This window comes from Marasmius oreades, chromosome 2 (genome assembly GCF_018924745.1).
Source record: "Marasmius oreades isolate 03SP1 chromosome 2, whole genome shotgun sequence".
Taxonomy (NCBI): domain Eukaryota; kingdom Fungi; phylum Basidiomycota; class Agaricomycetes; order Agaricales; family Marasmiaceae; genus Marasmius; species Marasmius oreades.
In genome coordinates, this window is record NC_057324.1 from 3,213,490 (window position 1) to 3,238,177 (window position 24,688).

Genomic DNA, 24,688 nt, shown 5'->3' on the forward strand with positions numbered 1-24,688 from the left:
GAGGAACCACCGGTACAATTACCTGCTCCCTTCTGCTCAAGAAAAGCCAGTCATGTTGGATCGTCGTCAAACGTGTGTTTCAAGTTTTCTCAGCTTCCTCAAGTCGGATCGATGAAGTCAGGGTCCCCAAGGGCTGAAAAATGAAGGTAAGGGCAAAAGGGGCATCACGGGGCATCACGGGGTATCATATATCACGGGGTGGGCCAAAGTTCCACGCTACACCGGCATCCGCTATTCCGTGCCGGCTCAGACGATGATCCTTGTGCAGCTCTTTCAAAATACTTGAATGGAACAGCCCTCCGACAAGAATGACGAGCAATCACATCTCACAAGGCGCGAATCTAGAACAGCTATCGCAAAGCAGCAGGAGGACAAAGTCTCGCACCACAGCTCGCCTTCGAACCCACAAGTTAAAGAAGAAGAGTGCTTTCCGGATGGTGGACTGAGAGCCTGGCTCTGTGTCTTCGGTGTGCGTCTCTAGAAGCGGACTAGTTTGTGCTACGCACTCACAATAGAGCTTATAGTCCTTTCTAATCTCAGCTGTCTGTTGTACGTCTCTCTCTCTCCGATATTTATTGGCGAAGAAAATGACTGATGGGTGTAATTCCCTCAGACGGAGTCCTCAATTCCGTGAGTTCGTGAAATCGTGCGCGCACGATATACATACTGACATCTCAAATCACCCGGTGTCTTCAATGTATTACCAAAATAGTTCGGCGTTTTTCAAGAGTATTACAGAGTTAACACACTGAAGGACAGACCAATACAAGACATCTCGTGGATCGGATCCCTCCAGCTTTCGTTCATTCTGCTCACAGGATGCGTTTCTGGGCCCTTTTTTGATGCAGGAGTACGCGTCCTGTGCTTCGTTTTGTGTCCTATAACGTTTCTGATCCAGATGACAGTACTTCAAGTCTCTCATTGCTGGCGGAGGGATCTTATATGTCTTCATGCTCTTTATGACCTCGATCTCGACCGGTACGGAATAGATCCCTGCACAGGTAGCGTGGGCTAACTAACTCGTTTCACAGAGTTCTACCAGTTCATTTTAGCCCAAGGCATTGGTGTGGGGGTAGGATATGTGTCTCTCGATCTAGAAGTTAACCATTAACGAAAGCAATTGTTAGTAGCTCTCAGCGGGGATGTTATTTACCCCATCGCTTTCTGTCCTAGCACATCACTTCAAGCGTTACAGAAGTATTGTTTTCGGTATATTTGCGGGAGGTGCTTCGGTTGGTGGTGCCGTGCTGCCAATTGCTGTTCAGAGACTCCTGAGAGAAGTCGGCTTTCCTTGGACAATGAGGATATGTGAGTGACAGTTTACTCAAGACTAGAGCATTATTGACCTTATACTACAGTGGCGTTTTTTGTTCTGTTCTGTGTATCAGCTGGCTTTTTGTGCTGCGGTCCGCGATTGCCGCCCCGACAAGGCAGTCGAGTGCTGGATGTTAGAGTCTGTGAGCACGCTCTTGAACGTTCCGATTATGAGCGCAACTTACCGAAAGTTCAAGTCAAGAGTGTATCCTATTCCCTCCTTGTTTTTGGCGCCGGCTTGATATCGTTCGGATTGTGCGTTCTTTCTCATCCCATCAAGTTCAATTCCCTGAATTATATCTTCGTTCGTAGGTACGTGCCGTTGACATATGGTGTTACGTATGCAGTTCAAAACGGTATGGGACAGCAATTAGCATTCTACTCGTGCGTTATTGTTCTTTTCTATGGTTTTGTGACTGGATTATCTTGTAAGGCTATCGATCCTCAACGGCTGCTCGCTGATTGGCCGCGTATTGCCCAATATCATTGCCCAGCGCGTGGGTCCGTTGAATGTCCTCATTGTTTCTTGCACTATCGCGAGCATAATGCTCTTCGTGTTCACCACCGCCAAGTCAAATGTCAGTATTCTGGTGTACGACGGCTTCTTTGGTGTTTTCAGCGGTAGGGATCCTCGCTGGTATTTTTATATGTTGTCTGTCACTGACGTTTAACGCAAAGGGACCTATGTATCAGGCCTTCCCGCTGCATGTTCGAGTCTAACGTTCGATCCAAAGGAGATTGGGTGAGATCGATGAAACATTCTTCAATTCTTTTGACATGTTTGTTCATCCACCATCGGTGAACCCAGATTACGGCTTGGGATGATGTATTTCATAACGTCCTTCTTTTGGCTGGCTGGCTCACCCGTTCAGGGAGTTTTGATACGAATGCACGGCGAATATTGGCCTGCTTCCGTCTTTGGAGGGTCTTGTGTTGCGCTAGGTGTATGCTGCATGTTGGCAGCTCGCTACCTGACTGTTCGAGCAAAAGAAACACAATTAGTTTGATATAAATAGTGGTGACGTCTCCTCTCAAATACATCTGGGAAAATGAATACTAATAAATAATATATCGTTTAGTTTCGACCACGACCACCCCTGCTGCAATAGAATAATACATAGGAACTCGGCTTGAATTCGCGATCACTGGATGTTGTTCCGGGCGAAAAACGTTGTGGCAGTGATGCTAACGATTACTGCGGCCACGACAAAGAAAGCGATCTGTCCCGTGGGGAGAGTACCTTTACTCCCAAAGTCTGCGTCATTCCACCCCGTCGCGTTTTTTGCACCACTGTATTGCACGATCATCCTACTAAATCCCCCTGAACTTGTTGTCCAACTATATTCTTCGTGATCGTGGTATACGTTTTGTATCGGCCACGGCTTGTATCCATCTGCTTCTGCACGGCGTCGGTTAAGACCACGGGCGTCGGGAGGTGAATGGGATAGATCTCAGCCCTGAGTACTACTACTCACCAGGACCACGAGTTTCATAGGGGGTCTGTTTCATCCTGACCAAACGTCGTCGTTCTTCTGTCAGTCCTAGGAGACTTCGTGTATTCCGCCGAGCTTGGCATGTTTCGCAGTTTCCTCCTGCTCTGCTCATTACGACTGAACCACATTTGTTGCAAGTGGAAAAGCGATTGGAAATGTTCGACATTTTCCGATTTGGTTCTGGAAAACCTGTACTTGAAGGAAACTGCTCAGTCACCAAACTCGGTTTGGAAAATAACAAGTGGTCATGCACTTACGGCTTCACCGGTGTTTATTCCGCTACTGTGAGCCCCGACAAAGTGGTTAAGAGGCAAACAGGCGTTTAGTGGGTGGTTGTCTGAGAAGGGACTCACATTTCTGTGTCTCCTCGCAACTTATATAGTGCCGGTGAGATATGTTCGTGAGACTAGTAGATATGAATGACAGGGTGTCAAGCGACATTACTTTTCAATTCCTTGCACCAGGTATGTTATGCGACTGGACTAACAATGAGCTGCAAATGCGACATGGTGGAGGTGTGGTGAGATAGCAATTCGAGGAACTCTAGTCATGGTGTGGAGGTAGTCATATTCTCATACATGGTAGCGCTATCATAAACAAATACTCCAAGTCATAGAAGGAACGATCGTGAAGTAGATTCTATAGCATGTTCTTGACAATTTTATTTTGTTGGCTGGCAGTTTCTATATCAGCCAAAGAAATACCTGAACTTTCACACATCCCTCGGAAGATACCATTGCCCTTCGCCCACAAAGCCTCCGGTGAATCGAATTCTTTGACCTGTCCCGCGTCAAGAACACAAACGCGATCATATCCGATAATCGTCCGGAGACGGTGCGCGACGCACAGTAGTGTTCGATCCGCAAACTCTGTTTGGATAGTATCTTGAATATTCCTGTCCGTCTCGAAATCGACGGACGCTAAGTATAAGAACATGAGGACTTCGTCGGCAGAAAGGCGTCAAGTAGACTCACCAGTCGCTTCATCCATGATGATTATCTTCGAATTCTTGACGAGTGCACGAGCAAGACTCACGAGAGAACGCTAGCCAGAGTGGCTATCAGATGAGATTCGGCATGAGATAGCGATCTCTTACCTGTCCAACAGAGAGGTTGCACCCTCCTTCCTCGATCTTACTATCCAAGGTCAACCGATTTGGAGAAACCTCGTAAACAGTACTAGCCGAACTGAAGGAGAGACGGTCCGTTTTCGCGGTGTCAAGGAGCCACGAGCGCCTAAGAGCATCCCATAAAACCGCATCGTCATATTGTCCAAAGGGGTCTAGGTTAGAACGCAGGTCGCCTGTGAGGTATTGTTGAAGATGATTCTGGAAGTCGAGGGGCAAGGGACACTCACCGCTGAAGAGAATCGGTTCCTGTGGAATAACTATAAACCAGGATAAGAAGAGAGATCCCACCCACGAAAAACAGAGTACGTACTTGCTAATGCCTTCCGAAGGTCGGCCAGCCCAATCTTGGAGATATCGACCCCATCAATTTTGATACTCCCCGATATTAGTTCGATTATCCGGTAGAGAGTCACGGTGACTGAATTAACAATAACAATTCCTCGATCAAACATCAGCAAAAGATAGTAGTGAACTTACTGGTCGACTTTCCAGCGCCGGTCCTCCCCACTATTCCAATATGTTCTCCGCCACGGACATCCAAAGTGACACCCTTGAGGACTGGCGGTAGTCCTGGCCGATAGCTTACCACCACATCCGACATTTCAATAGATCCTGCTTTCGGCCATTGTGGTGGAGGTTTGTTTTCAGGGAGTTCATGAGGTGGTTCTTGTTCCACAGCATGGGAATAGTAAAGAATACGCTCGACAGCATTCATATTATTCTCCACTTCGGCACTTTGTCGGACGGCCCATCCAAAGGCCTGGAAGAACACCGTGAGAGGACTAGACAAGTAATGATATCAAAGAGCGTGACCTGTTGGACAACGAGCATATACGACAAGACCGCACCAGTCTGTGCAGGAGATATGTCAAGGCGAGTGCCGACTGCCATGATTGCAACTGCGAACACCATGATAGAGCCCAAAAAGTCAAGACGGATACTCAACCAGCGTTGATTGGATACGCTAAGCCAATAAGCTCTGTTTTCCAAGTCGGTTCTGGACGCGTTCTCATTGCAAAACCGTATAGATTCGCCGTAGGCACGTATTGTCGTCAGACCAGACATGGATTCGGAGAAGTGGCTGTATAAGGAGGATCGGAGCACGGCATCTAGACGCTGTAAATAATATTTTTAAAGTGATCGGACCGTTAAATCATGTAGGTAGTTACCTTGAGCTCTCGAGCACTAGCCCGGTAAAATATCGTTATCCAGTAGTATAGCACGAGAATGAACACTATCGCGATGAGGAACCAAGGAATGATGACCGAAACTAGGATGATCGAGCCTATAACTTGAACTATCGTGCCCAGAAATTGGCGCATTGCCTCGCCGACAATGTTATCCAGAGTGTCGACGTCTATAACCTTCGTCAGCAATGTGGTACATTAGTTCGGCTATGCTTGCACCTTTACTGAAACGATTCATGATCCTGCCGAGAGGCTGTAAGAGAATTAAGTTGAAGTAAATAATGAACAGCATAATTGCACCAACGGTAGTACTAAGCAGGGTAAGGCATCAACAGATTTCATTTCATGGAAGGAAAACTCACTCAAAAAACGAGACAGGTGCATGCATCACGCGCTTCAGAGCATTCTACGAAAAAGAGCCACTCATCAATTCGCGCGCGCAAGAGGGAGCTGGAGTGGATCTACCACGTACGCGGTGTAGAGTTCTTGATGCATTGAACGTGAACAAAGCAAACACTGCGCCCATCGAAAATAGCCCAAATGCCTGAACAATGTCCAGAGGTGATATATTAAGCGCTAATCAGTACTTACTTGTGCAAATCCGAGAATAGCATAGATTGCCATCTAGAGGTCGTCAGGAAACGGAGAAGACAGGCGATAGGACATGCATACATAGATACCCTGGCCGAACGAAAAGGTCCTGTTAAGATTTAATGGACAATTCACTGCCAGATCTCCGGGTGCAACTTACTCTTGTTGCCACCAAACCAGCCTAGAAAAAGTGTGAGAAGCTGTACAAACGGCGATCGGTCAAGATGCCTACCAATATGGACTAAGAACGCTAGATCCTTGGAAGAACAACACTGCAACGAGGAACAGCGGGAAGGTAAAGGGAAGGTGACCCGCTCGGAAGAAGTTCATGTACGCTGCATACGGTAAGATCAGTATTCAAAGACTTATTGTAGAATAACATTCACTCTTGAAGCTAACAGATCCCACGTTCCGATCTTCCAGCTGCATCAGTTTCTTCGTCGGCTTGTCGTTCTTTGGCGCCTCCGTGTCGGTCGTGTTTTCCTTAGCGTCCGTCCTAGCTCCTTTTTTGTGCAGATCATGCTGAGATCCATTACTGCCGAACTCTTCGATGAACCTCGCGAATGTACCTCTTTTGGCCATAAGATCAGAATATGATCCCTCCTCGACGACAACCCCGTTGTTGAGGGTTATGATATAATCCATGTGGGGCAGGAAGTGAAGGGCATGTGTTACAACTATTCGAGTGGTCCCCGCAAGAGCATCTTGCATAACATTTTTGAATACGTCTTTGGCTACCTGAGCGTCCAGCGCAGAGAGAGGATCGTCAAATAAGGTGATTTTGCTCCCGAAGTAGAGCGCTCGAGCGATGTTGATACGCTGCTTTTGGCCACCGGAAAGGGAGATACCTTGGAACATATGTGAGTGAAACAAGTTTGAGTCTCAATTTGAGGAACCGATTTCACCCTTTTCACCGATTTCAGTAAGGTCCCCGCCTCTATCGGTATATGGAGATGAGAAAATCTGTGGAAAAATAGGCAGAAACGTGAAGCGTACGGAGTAAGCATCTCAAGGTCGGGCAAGAGGCAAGCAGCTTGGACGACTTTCCAGTATTTTTCTTCATCGAAGTGTTGACCAAAGGTGATGTTGTCTCTGATTGTTGTACTCTATAGGTGGTCATGGTACGGTAAAGTCTCCAAGTCAGAAAAGAACGGACCTGAATCCAAGCGCTTTGCGGACAATAGCCGACACGTTCCCCAAAGACAACTTCGCCTTGAGCCTTGTGCATTTCTACGAACAAAAAGATAAGATGACAATCAATTAGAGAAGTAGACGTATCTTGCCTCCCACCAATCCCTGTAGCAAACTCGATTTCCCAGCACCAATGGGACCTACAATAGCGCACAACTGGCCACGAGGAATTGAAAGATTGATATTCCTCAGCCTGAAAATCCGACGTTCCGTATCCAAATGTTTTTCGTTCGGCTGTTGCTCAGCTAGTTCTTCACTTGTGTGGGGTGATTTTTTGTTGAAAGGTTTCTTTACTTTGCGAAGTGCGACCTTATTGATTGGCCTGGTGGCAGGTGTTGCTGCCGCTTGCTTCGAAGTCGGGGGTGGCGCGTCCCATGTGAAGTGAGCGTCCTTGACCGACACGGCGACATCCAACTCTAGATCAACCCTTATATTTTTGGTCATCAACTCAGCAACGAACACCTCTTGCACTCGAGCAACCGCGTTATATGCATCTGCCATTGAACTCAGTGAAACAGCTGAAGCGCGGCATCAGTCAATAATTCACAACGACCATGATGGCAAGACGTACGTAGGAAGGTCAAGGGTGTCCTGAGGAGGTTGAAAAGAGAGAGCGAAGAGAATATCACGGACGGTTCAAGTACATGGCCGGTCAAAGCAAAGGCAATGAAGGAAAGGACGGCAGAAAGTGTGGGCAATGCAAAAGCCAAAGCGTTATTGATCGACCGAAACATCAATCGTGAACGAAGAAACCTGCCCACCAGCACATGAGATAAATTTGGTAGGCACTAAGATAAAAAATGAACCTCATCTCTTCAGTACGGAACTTCTCGACGCGCTCCAAGAATGGAAGCTAGTAATGCCTTCAGTCAATGCGAACTACTGTTGGATTCATAACAAACCTCCCACGCGAAAAGCTTGATAATACGCATGCTGCCGAGAAGCTCTTGTAGGAGAGAAATTCTCCGATCTGTCCAAACCATACTTCTCTTTCTGAACGCATCCTCAAAAACATTGACTTCGAGGTCGCATTACGTTAACTCACCGTAGAACAAAGAGCATTTTCGTGATCCTTCCTTGCAGCGGGCTGAACAACAAGAAAAACGCGAAGCCGGGGAGAGCGCTGTATCCTAAATTGATGCACAGGATAATAAGACAGATTATCATCTGTATCGGCGCAGTGAAAGCCATGTGAAAGTAAGCCATGCAGAAATCAATTCTTGACACGTCCGTACTAATCATGGAGGTGAGCCTTCCGGCAGTCAGACCTCGCGTAGATCGTGTTCGAGAGGTAAGCTTGAGCGATCGGGAGAATAACGCGTGAATGAGAGCTGCGCGTAAAATCACGCCAGTAGTGTAACCTCGATGATAAGCTTGCGCATTTAAAAGGGATATGGCGACTTGAATAGCCCATAAACCTATCGCTAGACTTACACCTGGACCTATAGATGGTAACCCCTCGCCTGCAGAGAGTTTTTCGTGAGATTCTCTTGCGAATTCGATGATAGCCTGACGATTGGTCGTCATGAGATATCACTCGAAAGGGAGCAAGATCAACATACTTTGACAAGCAGAGGGCTGGTCATTATGCCTACATCTGCCAATAGGCGACAAAGGCCACCGAACCCGAACCACCAATAGACTGCGTCATTACAAGCAAGCGCGAGGCTCGGAGTCTTTCTCTTTGCTGTCTTTCTCCAGAGTTGTGTTCTTTCTTCCCTGTTTCCGAGCAAGATCCACCAAAAAGCAAGGTGAGGTGGTGGCCTGGCCGTTCCATCGTCAAGGGTCTGGTTATATGCGTCTGACTCGTGTCGTCGTCGTTCAAATGACTCGATGATCGATTCAGCGTAGACTTCAGTAGATTTCTTGTCGCTAAGTCGATACAAATCGGTGATTTCAAGAGGCCGAGCATAACCCAAAACAAGTATTGGCGTCATCCACGAGAAAGTGAGGATCGAAAACCATGATGCCCCGACTTCAGGAATAAGATGAGCATCGTCTACTGAGCTTGGAGGAGGACGAGCTTTGGTCGGAATGAAAGGAACGCGGGAGTGCCATGGACGGGCAGGGGCAGGCTGGGCGAGTACATTGGAAGGTGATTCGGCCATGGTTGTCGTCAAAAAAAAAACGGGCCAAATTCTGACGTGATTCAGACCCTCGGATTAAAAGTAGAAAATACATGGATGGGTCCCGTATGCGGATGTTACGGGCCAGGATTGAAAGTGTTATTGAGATTCAATGGGTGCTACGCAATAGATAAGATCAACATGACGACTCCGGTTATCGCTTATCTGATAATTGCATTGATCTGATAAGACTCAGATGCAGAAAGATTACCCGCTTCTCCGACTGTCGGTCTGTACATGTGTAGAATCTATCTATCTATCGGACGTGGCGGTCTACTACCACTGGTACTTAACTACTTGTTTAATACAAGTAGCAGTGGGCGAAATTTTCAGAAAAGGTACTGCGTGTAAATCACGAAACACCCGTAAGGCCCAATAGTCTACCAAGGCCATGTCCCGCGTCCGCACCGTTTCATTCTACATCTGGTGTGTCATCAAGTAAATAATGTAATCTCCGACGCAATACAGAAAACAAAAAGATGTAGATGATAGGGTGAGGCAGGATCATGCTCATTCTCCTATGAAAACTGGTGTTCTCTTCTCCCGGAACGCGACTAAGGCCTCCACACGGTCCTTCGTCTTTAAAAGAGGTTCATAGCAGGCCAGTTCATAATCCAGCGCGATATCAAGGGGTGTATCGAGGGACCTAGATAACGCGGCCTTCGCTGCTCGCAAAGCGAGTGGTGCTGAGTGTTTAAGTTTGTCAGTAACTGAAAGATCTCTGGGATTCATGGATAAACTAACCACTCAGCGCCATTTCGTCTGCGAGTTGTAGAGCACGCTGGAATGCTGTTGATCCAGGCGAAGCTACGTAGTCGACTAAGCCTAAAGGGGAGAATTCATCGAGCAAGATGAGGCAGCAAGGAAGGAATGAGAATCACCAAGGTCAAGAGCTTCGTGCGCCACCAATTCTTTTCCCGTAAATATCAGTTCTTTAGCCTTTGTCATGCCGATCAGTCGTGGTGCACGCTGAGTCCCCCCTGCGCCAGGAATAATCCCGAGCCGAACTTCAGGAAAACTTATCTTGTCGACTTCACTTGCTAAGGGTGAACCGGTGTCAACCGAACCTCGCTCGTGGATATAACTAAAGGCTCACCCGCGATCCGGAAATCGCATGCCAGTGCCAACTCAAGCCCTCCGCCCATTGCAGGACCGTCGATAGCAGCGATAGTGGGAAACGGCAGGTCGTCTATGTGGTTAAAGACATTGCGGATGTTTGCGAGAAATTCGCGGACTTGTGCTTCCGTCATCGTACGTCTCTCTTTCAGATCAGCTCCAGAGCAAAATGAACCAGAAGTTGATGAGTAGAATATCAACACATTAAGCCTTGATACACAGTAAGCCTTCGAACAAGGGAACGGTGTGTGGAGAGGCGAACCCTTTTTCGTTTATGGCTAGTTCTAACGAAGTTTGGATATCCTGATAGACGTCTCAAATAAGTACCAGGCGGATATCGTATGGTCGTAGTTTACCTTGAGCAGCTGTACTGATATGGCATTCCTGGACCTTGGTCGGTTTAAAGCGATACAATAGACACCAGGATGACCTTGGACCTTGTGAAGGTAGGCTTGCGCTAAGGTGTCGTTTTTGAGTGTGAAGGACATGAGAAATGTCCAGGTAGAGGAAAGAAATCGTGTGATATATGTGAAATGAGCATGCTGGGTTACTGACGAATACTTATATCGAGAGGAACGGAACGAGACACAGATTCCAGAACACAGATCTTATCTGATAATCATTCATCCCAGCTTGTACCTGTTTGGCCTACCCTGATAACACCCGGGGCCTTGCAAGATCTAAGTAGACTGTTGTCTTCCCCTCCTTCGAGATCGTCCTTGAAGCCTCGTTTTGCCTTTGACTCTTTCGGAATGGTTGGGCTACTATCTCAATTGGCCGGTTGAAGAGTATCATACTGTACGTACAACTGCATTACTGAAGAAAGAATTTTAACGCTTAAGACCTTAGATCAGGTCATATTGAGCGGTTTCATACCGAACTGAACCAGTTGAATCCCCCCAATCTTGAATTAGGATCCAAAAGGCTTTGGTCTAGTTTTGAATACGACTCCCGCACCGCGAAAGACCCGGTTTCTCTTGAATGGTACCTCCGCCTCCCTGTAGCACTTAGAACGGCAGTTGTTTTGTTTCGACCATGGGCAGTGCATCGCAAGTTAAAATATCGGCGATATTCAACTGTGGATTTTTCACACCTCCAGCAAGTCGCGTTTCATACTGTGGAATCGGTGAAGCTTCAGGAACCGTCGTCAAAATTGGTCAACATACGCAGGGTATGTCAACTCAGGCCGGAAAATACATACTCAATAATTTCCAAGTGTCAACGAGAACCTTAGCGGGGCACTCCCGTGCATCATCGTGACATAACGTTGTCCTATGCAGTGGGAACCCCACTAAACCTTTCCCTTTTCCTTGCTACACGTGTCGACTAGACCGATTACCACGAATCGTTTCGTACACTATCGCACAGCTCAACAGCAAAATGTGGCGCAGTGGATTGACCATCTGCACCGTTCCTACTACCCCGGACCCCCCGCAGATATTCTGTGCTTTGATGATCAAGACACCGCATTAAGCGTGCACGCTCAATGACTAGGGGGTCCTTTGTCAATCGTACTCTCATTTCGAAAGCCTCGCCGTTCCCTCGTGTCAGAATAGCAAGATATGATATAAGGACTCTACCGGTGAGTGTTTATCCTTCATTTTCAGTAATCTCGTTTTTATGACCAACTCCACTAGGAAAAAGCGAGGATCTTCAACACCCACTCCCGTCAATACAACTATTACGTCTACGTCTTCAGTTTACCGCCGGGCTCGAAAACGACGCACTTGCAAAGATCCAAATCGAAAACAAGATCCTCATTATGTTGTAAGCCAATTCACTCCTCTTACCCTGTCAACTGAAGTCAACGTTGTACAGAATACCATTCAACTTGAGTATCAACTGCAACCAGAAGATATATCAGGTCACCGACAAGAAGATTTTACATTCAATTTCCGGATGCAGCCGGTTCCGCGAGCCGAAGCTTCCCAGAACTCCTCAGCAGAGACTTCACGACAGATGGCTCCTCATTCTAACAATACTGCCGTATATGCCTCTGGCTCTATGCAGTGGCCCTGTACTGCTGATCAGGATTTTTTATTGCAGGATGAAGGGGACCATTCCCAGCTTACTCCTTCTCCCGCGTCAAACGATCCTTCTCAAACACTTTCTCTCATTCCATCTTATCCTCAGGCCTCCATGTTCTTGACCCATTCTGTTCCAGATAACGCCCCTTGGGACAATGCGCCAACCAATAACGATAGCTCTCAGTTTAGCCACTATTGTGGGTTTACCGGGGCATTTCTTGCATCCAGCAACTCGCAGGTGTTGTCGCAGGATGACTACTTGTCACACCAGTACCAGGAACAGTTTCGGGGCCACGTTCATGCGCCTATGCGAGAGGAAAACTCTTTCGGGATTAATGATGCGTTCTTCGGGAACACATTCGGAATGCCAGCCAGGTCTCCCTCCCAGTCTGATATACATCGTTTTGGAAATTCGTACTACGGCTGTAACTTTTAGGTGTGTTTTCTACTCAACTTTACTTCGTGAGCGTCTATGTTGGACAGTTTCGTTCCATGCAAAGCATCCGTCTCGGTTCAGCTTTTTATCGATGCACACTACCTTATCTACCCTTAGTTTGGTTGCAGACCGATTATCATCGGTGGCCGCTACGGCATGAAAATGTGGGCTAAGCCATACAATCTTCTATGTAATCATCTTGTTATTGGTTCAGTTATACGACGAGTCTCATCCTATCCATCAACTGTTTCTACTATTGTACATTGATGTCAATTACTTCTGTTGGTTCTATATACGTCCCGAATGATTCCCGGACTCAGGAAATCTGTCTAAATAGATGTAAACATCTTCCTCATCGCAGACCTACCCGTACAACGATGCCAGTTCCTTGGGAGGCCCTCATTCCTTTCGGTAACGCTCTTTATATGCTATGCCTCAACCCTGAACGTCATTGTTGAATGCACTATAGGCCTTGTGACATTTTTCTTCGGTGTCAGTGGAACATTGTTGAACGTGTCCACGCGCGCTCAGAACTTGGGCAAGGTGGGTACATAATTCAATCTTTACAACCTCGAATTGATGTTGAAGTCTCTCCCTTAGCCTCTTCGATACAACATTGACAACTGGGATGAAATGATGATGCGGAGGGATGACCAATTGACTGGGCATAGGCGGGGGCAACGGGTTCGTCCACACACCTCATTTCAGCGGGGACTCTAATAAACTTTCTGATGTTTTCGATGTCAGGACGACCCCGTACCACCATCGGGATACGAGACAAGTAGTGTCTGGGCCACTCAGCAAACTAGATAACATATAACAACGTCACTCGTGAAATTCACTTGTAGAACTCTTGCACTGGTAAAAATAATTACTACTTCCTACCGACGGCCCCTTCACGTTGATGAATAAATAACATGCGGAAGTCGCACTGCTTCTGTCAACTATGGAAAATCAAAAAAGAAAGAAACAAATACGCATAGATCCGTGGCGCAACTTTCGAATGTGCTTGCGGGCGGTACCCTTGCACGTTCCACACTCGGGCTTTCTTGTACTGGATTATTTGCATATGACAGGTGATCCATCAGAAATTTAGGGAAGGTTTCTGTAGAGTGTACACCGCCAACCACGTCGCTACCAGTACCAACGATCTCCACCCGACAGTTACTCCCCCTTAGCCCGCAGATGGATCTTACTCGCACAGCACGGTGCGATTCAACGTCAGCTCTTCATTACGTTCTGCAACCAATTCCACAACTCCATCCACCTCGGCTTGTCAGACCTTAGCTCATGCGCGTCGTCTGTGATAAACGCATACCGTCCACCAACCAACAATTTCTGCATGTGTCCGATGTCATCTGGCGGTAGTGCGTTCTCCGAAACGTGTATATCACAGTCAAGAATGATTCCATGTCTCGACCACAGTTTGACATCCTTTCGTGAAACAGACAGTTTTCACAAACTGTTAACGGGCACAAGTCAAAGGTAACGTACCGCTCCTCCCCAGCTAAATTCGTGAGTAACTGAATAAGCGAATTCCGGAGTTTGTCCATAAGCCCATTCCCAGCTCTAATGCACAGCGCGGTGTATCAGTCTATTGACGCGTGAAACACATTAGTTCATTTCACATACCGGAAGTTCGGCCATTCCACGTTTAATGTAATCCAGATCTCGCCAACTCTCTTCGCGGACTGTCTGGGCCTAATCGGACAACGGAAGGCAATCACCGCGACTGGTCAAGAACTGCGGAGAGGTACTTCAAGAAAAACGCATACCTCGCCAAGACTGCCGTACTCCTTTCGGAATTCTTTCACCACAGCATCCATGAATGCCTTGTGACTTAACCCTGAAATGAATTGTTGAAGATTGCAAACAGGAGATCTGACCGAGGCAACCCCCTTTGTCTCCATCGTGTCCTGCCGCATTACAATTAGTCGAAAAAACGTTTAATCTTCATGGTTGGAGGGTATTCGAAATGAGATAAGAACGAGACACGCGTGTTCTGTTATCTACCCCGGAACTTCAACAGCGTCGCAAAAATTGGAAGGGATAGATTAAAAGATGGAGGTCGACAAAGGCGAGAAATATGGCTAAATACGCACTTTCTGAGTTCGCAACAAGTCTCCGAGCGTGTCTAACCGGGTTGAAATTAACATAGTGCCATGATGGTAGGCTCTCTTGTTCACAATTTTGTAGGCAGATCCTGAAACGTGGGGTAATAGTATTAGTTAGAGATCCAAGCAGAGGTATGAACCTACTCATCTTTTCCTTCCCAATGCATATATCATTCCGTTCGTTGACCCTCGCGTCTAAACCCAGCGAACGGACGGCGCGTAAGACGACCTGGGCCGTTGCCTTTCGGTCAAACGAGCTCCTTGGGAGATGAATCGAGAAATTCGTGTTTCCTAGATCCTATAATCTGCTGTCAATTATTTCACTCTCTTTGCAAGTAGTTTTCAAGACTCACATGATACACGGTCCCCCCACCACTTCTTCGTCTTACAAACGGGATGTCCTTTCTGGCACGTAATGCGTCGAAATTTACTTCTTTCCATGGATTCTGATTTCTGCCTATTATGACACAGGGATCGTCACGGTATAGCAGTAGGAGGGGCTGATGTGCTGGTTTGTGTCGGAAAAGCCTGGGTTTGTGTTTCCATTTCAGAAACGGTCGAGCCATGAACAGGGAACTGACCAGTCTTCAAAGGAAAGGTTGAAATAAGGATCTGTTGATTCAGAAATATAGACTGAATGGTCTGGGGCGATGCAACTCGAATTGAACCGAGATGAAGGGAAAGAGAACCGTTTCTGAGCGTAGCGAAGCCAAGTTGGGGCAAGCATGTCAAGGTTCAAGTTGACAATCAGTCATTGTATATATACATGTATATCATGTCGTTTGCTCGCACTCGGTCCTCAGCGAAGCTCACCCAGTGCAATACGAGAATTTGTAGATGTAAAATTCAATGATTATAATAATGAATACAAGGTCTAGATAAATCACCAATTCACTACTTCTGGATGGCCGTGAAAACGGGATTCGGGACTTCGTGAATAGGCTTTTGACCTGGGGGAGTTCCAGGAATGGTCTTCGTCAAGCCCTGGGCAAAGAAAGACTGTTGAGTGCTGCAATCCGACCGTAGGAATGAGTATGGACTTGCCAGCTTCTCGAACATGCACTTGTTCAACGAACGTTCTGGTTTCCGACACATGTAATATTCCTGAATTTCTCCGGGGCTGAGTGTGCGAAGAGATGCTGGAACAATTTCGTACATACCTGATTGTTATTCTCCAGACAATTCCAGTGTTCTTGGAATTGTGACAAACAGTTCTCCCTCATCTTGTTGATTCTAGAGAGTAGCATTGCTTTAGCTCATGGTCAAGGTATACTGACTGGGGAATTTCACTCACAAATCCGTTGCACATCTTGTCACTCTTCGCCCTTCCTTCAAGCAATGACCAGGGTCACGATTCTCATTCTTGCAGAGCATGAAATCCTCTGTGTTGATATTTCCATCAATAAGGATCTCCAACAAGTAACTCCTACCACATACCGTTGTATTCCTTGCAATAAGCCCCAATGAAGAACGCAGCACTTTTCAAAGGTGCACTTGTTACACCGAGCTCCGCTACTTTCGGTACATCGTCCGGTAGAGGTGTAGGGTCGGTATAAGGCCTTGATTCTACCGAACCCCGTTGAAACGAGCTCATCGTCGAATGTGATGCTGACGCCGGAAATAGTCGTCTGTGATGCCTTTCAAATTTCAAACTCCGCCAACGCGATTTCAAAGCCATACCTCGTCGATTGTCTTTTACACCTTTGTTTCTCTTAGAATAAACCATGGTAAGCTCTCAGTTGGCTTATGCGATGTATACAACGCGTCTAACAACCGTGTAGCAAGTACGAAATCCACCCAGGGTTTACCAATTGATGGTTCGCATCAGAAAACTCACAATCTTTGTCACCGTTCCTCCAACCACGACCATCGCGTCCGTGAAGGAGGAGGTATTATCTGCCTTGACATCAGATATCAACCAAAACGCAGGCATGACAGACACAGAGGTCCCCATCCCGAAAGTCGAAACCATAGAGGAATTTGAACTTTCTAAACCAATACGAGGGAAGGATCGTACAGCTTCTCCCTCTCACTACGAGATGTTGGAGTCATCTACAAAACTCAAGGATGCAAGGATGCACGGTTGGGAAGTTCTGTATATACAACTTCGGAGTCCGTCTGGTGAGCATTCTCTTTCTACTCCAACCCCCCTTCTCGTCTCCCTTCATTATATACCCAACCGGAAAATAAACATGAATCTTTCACACTCCATCCTCCCATATATCACGTCTCCACAGGTGATCTTCTTCCTGTCGAAGCAACAGACCCACCCATCGAAGATGATGAAGAGATGCCAGTGCCACCTCCACCTGAAGCTATGGAGTCCGATGTAAGGAAAGGAAAACGCAAGGCAGAGGACTGAGTATTTTCCCCTCTTAATTTGGCAGTCAGCAGTGAACGGATAGCGAAGGATGACATTCAAAAATACAGGATAGGCAACTCTTGTAGATGAGGACGATGAGGGCATAAGGACTTTGATCATTTCTTGGGAGTTTGGGTTTTCGACCATGGCCGGTGCCTCAGAGGTATAAGAGCAGCTGCCACTCGACGCCCTTCTTCGGCCAATAAGTTGTACGTGGAGCAGGCATTACGCTAAACCAGTCGTCTTTATTTGAGGGACTGGCACGCAGAACTAAAGATATCACGACGTACTGTATCCATAACATCCAATTGAATTCCGAGTTTGTTTAAATGATTCCGAATGACAGGTGGTGGTTGAGCTAGAGTTTCGCCAGTTCCAAAGAGCAGAATTTCTGAAGAAATCCATTGGTTAGATAGAAAATTCTAGTAAATGCAGGCTCACCTGGTCTAGGTACAACCAACTCGAAAACCTCGAAATGATCCTTCTCCCAACCATCCCAGAATGACATTGGAACGTCCCAAAGGTAAACCTTTCCTTCTAGAAATATACACGACGAGGGAATAACCAAGCCATCCGTGAGTTTTATTCCCTGGTCCGTTATGGAGTTGACCTGTACTGGAGGGGGAACGTCGCCTTCGAGTATGTTGATGAGAGGATTTTTTCTAGGCCCATTTTGACGGATTAATGTAGTGTGTATCGGGCGCGCTGTAATAGTCACAGTACGATAGATAGGTGGTCCTCTGATACTGAACGTGTTCGAAAATTGACGAAGTATACTTTGGACGTTTCGTCGGGTTTGCATGGTGTGGAAGCTTGTGGAAGATCAAAGCTCTGTAGAAGTCGCGCGGCGTAGCCTACCGCGAAGTATTGACGTTGACAGCGACTTATTGCGTGGTTGGGTAAACAAGCTAACTTAGGTCTATGAGATTTCGTTCGAGAGATTGCGATACTATACATATGCCCTACTGGTTGTGTATATAAGGGAGAACAAGAAAATCAAATCCGAGTATAAGTAATAGCCGTAAGAGAATGAACGACAGTTTGCTAAGGCTGCAGAGAAGCAGAAGATTCGCTTGACTCTCCTCTACGGAGACCAGAAGAGGAACGTGTGGTTGTCGGAGGTTTGGACTGAGTAATAGTCGCCGCACCGGTTTTCGACCCTTCGGATCGCTGCGTCATGGGTCGCTTTGGGCGAGTTGTAGTGCTGGTAGGTGCAGCAGCGCGAGTTTGGGGCTTCCCACCTCTTCTTGCATTCTGAACGGAGTTCTCATCACTAGAGCCAACTCTGAGTTCCGTTGAATGGGATGGAATGGGGTCAACTTTTCGTCGTTTTCGCAAAGGTAAAGTGGTCAACGATGAAGCGCCAGCTTTACTGGTTGCCGGTTCGGGCACTGTAATGGGCCCTCTGGAAGCATGACGGGAACCATGCAATGCCGAACGTCCTCTTCTCGACGTCGTCAAAGGATGAGAGTCGTCTCCTTCGTCCTCCGTGGTCAACCTCTCGACATCGACACGGAATTTGCTTCGTGCCAAACGCTTTCCTCGACGTGCTGTCCCGACCGCGGAGGATGATCCACCTTCCGGATCCTGTGAAAATGATATTTCATGCCTTCTCTTCTGTCCTACACGCACGGTGCGTCGGATAACATCACCACCAAGTTTCATTGCTTCTTCTAGGCTTGAGTCCGAAACGGATATGGATGCCGAGGACGCTAAAGCCAAAGACTCTACTGATGCGGAGCCAGAGGAGAGCGTACGCGTCGAGCCTTCGTCATTCGTTGTCGTCAATCCTGTGGCTCGTGACCGAGAGCTCGACCTACTAGAGACTTCGCTCTTGAGATTGTTCTCCTCCTCAGCGTCTCCCACCTTTCGGTCAATACTGACATCGACGGCAGAAAGAGGCGACGCATGAATCGTGGAACGAGAGGCAAAGAGCGAGCGCGCACTTGCCCTCGTCCGGACAGTAGATTTCAACGTCATTATGCTCGCTGCACTCCCGGATGGAGGTAAAGGCGCTCGCGGCGTTCGCAAGGTAATGTTGAAACTTCCATCGGAATCCAACTCTGAATCAGATGCAAGCCCGCGTTTGAACGAGTCAACATCCATGCCTTCGTTCGCCCCAATCCCAGCAAGTGCTCGCCTATCCGCCTCCGCATCTCCTACATCGCTTTCACTATCATCCAGGTCTTTGTGTATACCTGAGCTGGTACCAGCAAATCTACCCAAACCCATGTCACTGTCATGGCCAGAACTGACTAAATCTATTCGTTTATTCCGTTTATTAAGTGATCCCCTCAAATCGTCGCTCAAGCCCCGTGCACCGAAGCCGGGGTTCAAAGGCTTACGCGGTGGCAAGAGCGACTGGTGAAAACCCTGCTGGTTTTCTGAATATCCTTCATTCCGCCTCCGCCTTCTTCCACGACTACTTTGAGTGTGGTCATAAACATCCTGGTCTTCCTCGACAACTTCTTCCAGCACAGTCCCGTCCGGTTGGCGCCACGGATCTTTGACTAATCTCATCTTTCCCTTTCCCTTGCTATTTCTGGTGGACGGAAGACAAGAATTGGTGGTGAGAGGCGTTGGTGGATATGCTGAAGGAAACGAAGGATATTGTCGAGCGTCCCAGTCCCAGTCCCAGGCATCTTCCCTTGACGGTGCTGGTTGTAGAGGTGTGACTGCAGTGGAAGGTTGAGCATGAGGTGAAGGAGGTAAAGGAGGATATGCGTGGCCGTTTGAATCCGGAGTATTGGTTTGTAGAGGAATTTCCTCTGGAAGTGGTGGAATAAATATCGTGCCGCCATTTTGAATGTCATTCGGGACTGGCAAGCCTTCAATGGTGTTGTGAGATCCAGGATACGGATAGCTCGAGGGAGGAATGCCAATGGTGGGCGCTCGAGGAGGTAAAGTCACTTCATAGAAGCCTGGATGTTCTCCATTCTGCATCACCACCTCCTGCATAAAATTATGACTTCTGTATGGATCAAAGGGAACCGGCAAGGAGGAATTGAAGTATGTGAATGGAGAAAAGACCTGTAAGGATGCCGGAAGGTGATTGTGCGCGGACTGCGAAAGATTTGTTACTGAGTGCAGGAAGAACGAGGAAAGAGCATAGATAATGTCGCCGATCATACGAAGGAGATCAAGAACGGTATCAATCGTAGCCGTGTATGGGCGAACCAGCGGTCGAATTACGTGAAGAAAGATGGGTTCAGCCCCCTTGAAAAGTTGTCGTAAGCCGTAAGTCGGACACCCAGAAGAGGATGGAAACATACCCTTGCTCGAGTTGTGATCAGGAAAAGTAGGACCATTGCTTTAAACTCGTCATAGAAGGGGATGAAGAGTGAGATTATTCTTTCGAAATGGCGTTCGTAGGTAGCCAGGCAGGTCTAGAACCATTGAGATCTCCAGGTCTAAGTTCCTGGAGGGAAAAGAGCTCACCCAGACAACCCAGACCGCTAAGCAACCCTTCATGTCCCGCTTTCTCTGCATCACGCTGGTTTGAGAAGGCAGACCTGTTCGGGAACGCGAGCTGACCCTCGGAGGCTTCAAACACTTGAAGGTGCTGTAGACATTTAAGAATAGCAGGCATAGTCGAAGAATGGGGGCGAATAAAGACATCTTGAGTTAGATGGGAGACGATGAGAATACTTGGCGTCGTTTGGGAGTTTCAACTAGGTGCGTGGAAGCTTACTGCAACTGCTGTAAAGCAGCAGGTTCCAGAGGCTACGGCGAATCCGCCTTGATTGCTGCGTGAATTTATAGCCTCCTAAGCTTGTGCAGTGGTGGTTGTATGAGAATATTTAATTAATTGGCTTTGACAGACTGCGACATGGGAAAGCCTCATTGCAAATCACGTGGTATTGTTACTCCGGTTTGTCCCACTCATCTCAGCAATATTCGCCTCTACCAAAGTAATGTACTTCTCGATGTTTTGCTCTGAAGTCGGTATAAACAGGATGCATTTCTAACTTCCATCCGTCCAATCAGGGCATCATACAGCCCCAGAGAGAAATGTTGGAAGAACTTTTCAACGAAAGAGGAATTCAGCATGACCATGCTCTGCACCTTTGAATCTCTCGACAAGGGAATTATATAAGAGTCATGCACATGCCACCCAATTGATAAGGAAAAATCGTCCAGTTCTTGCCTTTGCTAGCCATTCCTTATTCAACCATCAGGGAGCGCCGTAAGCCACCAGATTATGACTATAGAATATTTATTTGTTTGGAGGTATCTCTGTTGAGGATCAGCTGATAGTTGTGGCTGCGGTCGCTCTGGCATTGCCGTCCATCCCGAGGTAGCCTTATTTCATATTCCGTATTCCCTTATTTAGTACCAGATACGTACGAATATAGGAGCCTTTCCTTCTTTTCCCCCGTCGTCTCCCTCTGTCGACGCTGTCCCTTCTACAATCTCAGTGTCGTTCACCTGAGTTGCTACACTGTCTCGCCCCAGCTGATCGTTCCACTGATTCTTGAGGTAACGCGTTGCGTGTGTATCACGTGCGCTGTGACTGCTGTGACCAGATGCGTGTTCTTTCTTTCTACCATACACAGGAAGAATTGAAATGTAATTCATATGATTTATGTTATACTTTATATTAAAATTATGAAAAAAAAAGTACCATAACACCCATGCAAGATGTTGACACAATGTTTCTTTTATGTTAATAAAATTTGCAAGATTGTGGAAGAATAAAGAAAAAGGTTTATGCTGAATTTTATGCTTCTCTTTATGGTATGGATTATGCTAAGCTGTGTATGAGTCTAGTGTAAATTTAGAATAATCTATACCATAAAGGGAAGAATAAACATTTCCCTTTATCCTTGCAGAATCCTACAAAATTTATCAATATAAAAGAAACATTGCATCAACATACTGCACGGGCGTTATGGTACAATCTTTTTTCATAATTTTAATATAAAGTATAATGTAAATCATATGAATTACATTTCAATTCTTGCTGTGATAGTACTCATTGCTCCACTTCATGTTGTGCTGATCCAGATGGACCACATATCTCCAAGAGCATAGACTCTTTTGATATGGGAGATCTCAAGCATAAGTTCTTGTGACTGAACTATAGACTGCTGTGTGAAGTTTTTAAAGTGATTATGTATAGCGGAGTAAAGCCTGTGGACTGAAGGAAAGGCGATGAGCAAGTATCAAGTGCACCAATGTTGGGGGCAAGTGCAAACACTCTTGGAAAGAAAGCTAATGCTCATTCTGCTAATCTGAGACTGGCCAATCGAGCTGCTGCTGCTCTCCCACTAATGTGATTTAGTTGACTATGCTACAAGGTTCTTTTTACACTTTAAACAGTGGTATGGAGCGATATTTATCGTATTAAGAACTAGAGTGAGCCCAAATTGCTAGTTAAAGCTAGTGCTGCTAGTAGAATGTGCTGTAGGCGCAGCTAGACCAGTTAGAGAGCTGTAGATTGTGTCAGAAAACTGTATGACCATTTGAAACCTGTACATCAGCAAAAAACCAGCCATGGTGCAATGCCGGTAGCATGGATAGTGGTTATTATAACACTATACTATGAGTAGTGAACATGGCAATAGCCTTATAATTATGTTATGATAGTCTTGCAATGAAAATGAAATTTAATTAAATCCCCTCCAATGTCTACCATGGGAAGTCCAGGTTTCGAGATGGTCACAATGCTGTTGGAAGGGCCATGGGATTCAATGTAAGGCAGTCAGAAACTGAACTTACTGGATGCTACTCTTTGAAATCCGCAGCGGGCATTATGGCGAGTAGTAGGTGTTTTGACATGTTGTGGGCATTGTGCCAGCCTCGGCCTTTGCGATGATTTTGGTGATTTCCTGGTTGCTAAGGACAGCCCCAGATCTCAACATTCTTTCCCACAATCTTCTTCCCTCTACCACCATCGCCACCTCCACCTCAACGCATCTTTGAAGGCCTCTCCTCCCTGGCAACAATCTGGATGACGCATCTGTGGTTCTGTGGTGCAAGCAACCACCATCTGTGATGCTTTGTCTGAAATGCCATTCACAGTTTTCTGGTACGCCTTCTCGATATTTTAGCTAGACATCTGTTCTAAGGAATACTTTGTCAGACCACCAAATTCAAACAAATATCAAAGTCCTATAAAGTCCTCACCCACATCCATGTCCCATTCCTCGCCTCTTTCTTCTCTCCTCCCACCTGGTCGTGCTGACTTGTATGTCTTTCACACATTGCTGCTCCCAATCTTGTACTTATATGGCCTATCGATATCATCATCTAGACATCTACACAGTGTCGCTCCCATTTCATTACTAACCCGAAGACCGACACAACTCAGAAGGAGATGGGTGAGGAGATACAAGTATTTGAGCTTGGTATGTGTTATATTGTTCCTTTTATGCCCCGAGTATTTTCTGATGGCATATGCGCAGCTTTTCAAGAGATATGGGAACCCTAGCCTGAAGCATCGTCAACAAGAACTCTTTTGCTCTTAATCTCGACCTTACCATGGGCCTAGGTCGATGATCAGCGCAACTTGTCGCCTCTCGCTCCTTCTCGTGGCTCTATCCTGTATGTATCCGTTTTTTGCTTCAACCTCGCTGTCTGTTGCTCATGTGTATTATCAGCTCTTGATCTGGCCAGCACGATACTTTGTAAGTCATGGCTTAAGGTTTCAAGTATTCTGTCACTGACAACTTTTCAGATCTAGATGTCGTTGCAGGTTTATGGTACTGAACTGGTTTAGTGTATGTGTGTATATGTATCTAGAATGAATATAGTCTGTTTCTTATTATTCTTACAAGTTTTTGCTAGTTTTTTTTTTGAGTTTGTGGTGACCTATGTTGTAACTCCCTTCCCATACCTGCCCTTCGTATAAATTGCTATTACTGGCTTTGAGGGGTTGCAGTCATTGCAACCTCGACAACTCGCTGATACATTTCATAATCTGCTCCAACCCTCATGATTGACTATGACCCTCCGAATGCATTGCAATGCCTGTAACACCTCAATATACCCTACAACGCGATGCAACGGACCAAAATTTGTTGAAAACCCCCTCAGGTGTGGCAACAAATTTTTCCGTGGGCAACACTCCTGTGACACTCTTGCGACACTGTGAAAAACCCCAGAGTTCTATTAAATCACTCTGCCACCCAGTACCTCGGATTGTGGTTAATACAACGGATCCGGATGTATATAATGGCATGGCAGCATGGCCGGATTTTTGCTGATGTAGAACACTATGAGCAGAGGACTTAAGCAGTAATTCACCAAGTTCTACTCTCTACATTCTACTATGCACTGGCATATCAAGGGATTGTACTATTAGAAGACTTGTAGTCTTCACAGAACCATTTGTAGCAGAACTTAATGGAGTCAAAAGACCTTCATACTAGGAGTACCTACTTCTATGGGGGATTTAGTTGACAAGAAATTGGACACAAGACCACACAGACTAGGAGAAATTGGATATGACCGTAGATTGAGTCCCGATCTGAGGAAAAGACAAAAAGACATGATACAGATCCCAGATCACAGTAGAGTACCTAGGAACCAGGCAGGGATGAACAACGGATCTCGGAGTCCACCCGGTTCATGTGCTATGGCAATTCGAACTCTGGATCC

General features: G+C 46.6%; 10 protein-coding genes across 11 annotated transcripts; 4 read left to right on the forward strand and 6 right to left on the reverse strand.

Annotated features, from left to right (window-relative positions):
* The first annotated feature begins 231 nt into the window (after window positions 1-231).
* Window positions 232-3,285, forward strand: E1B28_004816 (uncharacterized protein). Its single transcript, XM_043149339.1, has 14 exons — window positions 232-469; window positions 525-549; window positions 614-630; window positions 713-850; window positions 906-978; window positions 1,032-1,072; window positions 1,131-1,308; window positions 1,359-1,457; window positions 1,512-1,569; window positions 1,627-1,698; window positions 1,748-1,935; window positions 1,993-2,056; window positions 2,123-2,332; window positions 2,394-3,285. Exons 1-13 carry the CDS (start codon window positions 287-289, stop codon window positions 2,319-2,321), a joined length of 1,335 nt encoding a protein of 444 aa, XP_043013943.1. The 5' UTR covers window positions 232-286; the 3' UTR covers window positions 2,322-2,332; window positions 2,394-3,285.
* A 15-nt stretch (window positions 3,286-3,300) lies between these two features.
* On the reverse strand, window positions 3,301-9,131 carry E1B28_004817 (uncharacterized protein). Its single transcript, XM_043149340.1, has 26 exons — window positions 8,468-9,131; window positions 7,951-8,414; window positions 7,808-7,898; window positions 7,712-7,758; window positions 7,477-7,658; window positions 6,998-7,423; window positions 6,871-6,944; window positions 6,711-6,820; window positions 6,620-6,651; window positions 6,101-6,562; window positions 5,947-6,049; window positions 5,875-5,895; window positions 5,796-5,823; window positions 5,715-5,747; window positions 5,596-5,667; window positions 5,486-5,529; window positions 5,428-5,434; window positions 5,343-5,376; window positions 5,106-5,293; window positions 4,750-5,052; window positions 4,414-4,696; window positions 4,247-4,354; window positions 4,164-4,193; window positions 3,904-4,109; window positions 3,782-3,851; window positions 3,301-3,727 (listed from the first exon to the last, which is right to left on the reverse strand). The coding sequence occupies exons 1-26, from the start codon at window positions 9,011-9,013 to the stop codon at window positions 3,447-3,449; spliced, it is 4,245 nt and encodes a 1,414-aa protein (XP_043013944.1). The 5' UTR covers window positions 9,014-9,131; the 3' UTR covers window positions 3,301-3,446.
* Window positions 9,132-9,195: 64 nt separating this feature from the next.
* E1B28_004818 (uncharacterized protein) lies at window positions 9,196-10,719 on the reverse strand. 2 transcript variants are annotated; one of them, XM_043149342.1, is made up of 6 exons: window positions 10,504-10,719; window positions 10,410-10,450; window positions 10,128-10,357; window positions 9,913-10,071; window positions 9,776-9,856; window positions 9,196-9,717 (listed from the first exon to the last, which is right to left on the reverse strand). In XM_043149342.1, exons 1-6 carry the CDS (start codon window positions 10,633-10,635, stop codon window positions 9,542-9,544), a joined length of 819 nt encoding a protein of 272 aa, XP_043013946.1. In that variant the 5' UTR covers window positions 10,636-10,719; the 3' UTR covers window positions 9,196-9,541. The 2 variants fall into 2 exon arrangements, with proteins under 2 accessions (XP_043013946.1, XP_043013945.1); XM_043149341.1 differs by having other exon boundaries at window positions 9,776-10,071.
* A 914-nt stretch (window positions 10,720-11,633) lies between these two features.
* E1B28_004819 (uncharacterized protein) lies at window positions 11,634-12,610 on the forward strand (the record flags this gene model as incomplete). Its single annotated transcript, XM_043149343.1, has 4 exons — window positions 11,634-11,658; window positions 11,720-11,729; window positions 11,785-11,914; window positions 11,966-12,610. The coding sequence occupies 4 exons, from the start codon at window positions 11,634-11,636 to the stop codon at window positions 12,608-12,610; spliced, it is 810 nt and encodes a 269-aa protein (XP_043013947.1).
* Window positions 12,611-12,876: 266 nt separating this feature from the next.
* Window positions 12,877-13,554, forward strand: E1B28_004820 (uncharacterized protein; the record flags this gene model as incomplete). Its single annotated transcript, XM_043149344.1, has 3 exons — window positions 12,877-13,021; window positions 13,080-13,153; window positions 13,211-13,554. 3 exons carry the CDS (start codon window positions 12,877-12,879, stop codon window positions 13,328-13,330), a joined length of 339 nt encoding a protein of 112 aa, XP_043013948.1. The 3' UTR covers window positions 13,331-13,554.
* A 96-nt stretch (window positions 13,555-13,650) lies between these two features.
* E1B28_004821 (uncharacterized protein) lies at window positions 13,651-15,519 on the reverse strand. The gene is made up of 8 exons (XM_043149345.1): window positions 15,306-15,519; window positions 15,078-15,252; window positions 14,873-15,022; window positions 14,713-14,820; window positions 14,386-14,526; window positions 14,243-14,311; window positions 14,105-14,179; window positions 13,651-14,044 (listed from the first exon to the last, which is right to left on the reverse strand). Exons 1-8 carry the CDS (start codon window positions 15,449-15,451, stop codon window positions 13,832-13,834), a joined length of 1,077 nt encoding a protein of 358 aa, XP_043013949.1. The 5' UTR covers window positions 15,452-15,519; the 3' UTR covers window positions 13,651-13,831.
* E1B28_004822 (uncharacterized protein) lies at window positions 15,509-16,365 on the reverse strand. Its single transcript, XM_043149346.1, has 5 exons — window positions 16,162-16,365; window positions 16,019-16,106; window positions 15,885-15,957; window positions 15,769-15,828; window positions 15,509-15,708 (listed from the first exon to the last, which is right to left on the reverse strand). The coding sequence occupies exons 1-5, from the start codon at window positions 16,316-16,318 to the stop codon at window positions 15,619-15,621; spliced, it is 468 nt and encodes a 155-aa protein (XP_043013950.1). The 5' UTR covers window positions 16,319-16,365; the 3' UTR covers window positions 15,509-15,618.
* An 83-nt stretch (window positions 16,366-16,448) lies between these two features.
* On the forward strand, window positions 16,449-17,086 carry E1B28_004823 (uncharacterized protein; the record flags this gene model as incomplete). The annotated part of the gene is made up of 3 exons (XM_043149347.1): window positions 16,449-16,451; window positions 16,506-16,845; window positions 16,962-17,086. 3 exons carry the CDS (start codon window positions 16,449-16,451, stop codon window positions 17,084-17,086), a joined length of 468 nt encoding a protein of 155 aa, XP_043013951.1.
* On the reverse strand, window positions 17,066-17,930 carry E1B28_004824 (uncharacterized protein). The gene is made up of 4 exons (XM_043149348.1): window positions 17,528-17,930; window positions 17,377-17,477; window positions 17,153-17,316; window positions 17,066-17,098 (listed from the first exon to the last, which is right to left on the reverse strand). Exons 1-3 carry the CDS (start codon window positions 17,886-17,888, stop codon window positions 17,203-17,205), a joined length of 576 nt encoding a protein of 191 aa, XP_043013952.1. The 5' UTR covers window positions 17,889-17,930; the 3' UTR covers window positions 17,066-17,098; window positions 17,153-17,202.
* Window positions 17,931-17,983: 53 nt separating this feature from the next.
* E1B28_004825 (uncharacterized protein) lies at window positions 17,984-20,920 on the reverse strand. Its single transcript, XM_043149349.1, has 3 exons — window positions 20,525-20,920; window positions 20,359-20,472; window positions 17,984-20,302 (listed from the first exon to the last, which is right to left on the reverse strand). The coding sequence occupies exons 1-3, from the start codon at window positions 20,702-20,704 to the stop codon at window positions 18,131-18,133; spliced, it is 2,466 nt and encodes an 821-aa protein (XP_043013953.1). The 5' UTR covers window positions 20,705-20,920; the 3' UTR covers window positions 17,984-18,130.
* Window positions 20,921-24,688: the final 3,768 nt, after the last annotated feature.

Bases quoted from the DNA above. Each gene is read 5' to 3' on its own strand.
- E1B28_004818 (XM_043149342.1), bottom strand. From the start codon at position 10,635: ATGTCCTTCACACTCAAAAACGACACCTTAGCGCAAGCCTACCTTCAC. The intron at 10,358-10,409 runs GTTCGCCTCTCC...CTGTGTATCAAG, and splicing joins CTAGCCATAAACGAAAAAGG to GCTTAATGTGTTGATATTCT. The intron at 9,718-9,775 runs GTTAGTTTATCC...TTAAACACTCAG, and splicing joins AGACGAAATGGCGCTGAGTG to CACCACTCGCTTTGCGAGCA.
- E1B28_004821 (XM_043149345.1), bottom strand. From the start codon at position 15,451: ATGCTTGCCCCAACTTGGCTTCGCTACGCTCAGAAACGGTTCTCTTTC. The intron at 15,253-15,305 runs GTCAGTTCCCTG...ACACAAACCCAG, and splicing joins AACCTTTCCTTTGAAGACTG to GCTTTTCCGACACAAACCAG. The intron at 14,821-14,872 runs ATGAGTAGGTTC...CTATTACCCCAC, and splicing joins TATGCATTGGGAAGGAAAAG to GTTTCAGGATCTGCCTACAA.
- E1B28_004817 (XM_043149340.1), bottom strand. From the start codon at position 9,013: ATGGCCGAATCACCTTCCAATGTACTCGCCCAGCCTGCCCCTGCCCGT. The intron at 8,415-8,467 runs GTATGTTGATCT...ACCAATCGTCAG, and splicing joins CCAGCCCTCTGCTTGTCAAA to GCTATCATCGAATTCGCAAG. The intron at 5,668-5,714 runs GTAAGTACTGAT...GACATTGTTCAG, and splicing joins CTATTCTCGGATTTGCACAA to GCATTTGGGCTATTTTCGAT.
- E1B28_004816 (XM_043149339.1), top strand. From the start codon at position 287: ATGGAACAGCCCTCCGACAAGAATGACGAGCAATCACATCTCACAAGG. The intron at 851-905 runs GTACGCGTCCTG...TCCAGATGACAG, and splicing joins GGCCCTTTTTTGATGCAGGA to TACTTCAAGTCTCTCATTGC. The intron at 1,309-1,358 runs GTGAGTGACAGT...CTTATACTACAG, and splicing joins TCCTTGGACAATGAGGATAT to TGGCGTTTTTTGTTCTGTTC.
- E1B28_004824 (XM_043149348.1), bottom strand. From the start codon at position 17,888: ATGCAAACCCGACGAAACGTCCAAAGTATACTTCGTCAATTTTCGAAC. The intron at 17,478-17,527 runs GTGAGCCTGCAT...GGATTTCTTCAG, and splicing joins GTTGGTTGTACCTAGACCAG to AAATTCTGCTCTTTGGAACT. The intron at 17,317-17,376 runs GTACGTCGTGAT...CGACTGGTTTAG, and splicing joins AATTGGATGTTATGGATACA to CGTAATGCCTGCTCCACGTA.
- E1B28_004825 (XM_043149349.1), bottom strand. From the start codon at position 20,704: ATGTCTTTATTCGCCCCCATTCTTCGACTATGCCTGCTATTCTTAAAT. The intron at 20,473-20,524 runs GTGAGCTCTTTT...CAATGGTTCTAG, and splicing joins TAGCGGTCTGGGTTGTCTGG to ACCTGCCTGGCTACCTACGA. The intron at 20,303-20,358 runs GTATGTTTCCAT...CAACTTTTCAAG, and splicing joins TGATCACAACTCGAGCAAGG to GGGGCTGAACCCATCTTTCT.
- E1B28_004822 (XM_043149346.1), bottom strand. From the start codon at position 16,318: ATGAGCTCGTTTCAACGGGGTTCGGTAGAATCAAGGCCTTATACCGAC. The intron at 16,107-16,161 runs GTATGTGGTAGG...ATATCAACACAG, and splicing joins TTATTGCAAGGAATACAACG to AGGATTTCATGCTCTGCAAG. The intron at 15,709-15,768 runs GCAAGTCCATAC...TTCTTTGCCCAG, and splicing joins AGTGCATGTTCGAGAAGCTG to GGCTTGACGAAGACCATTCC.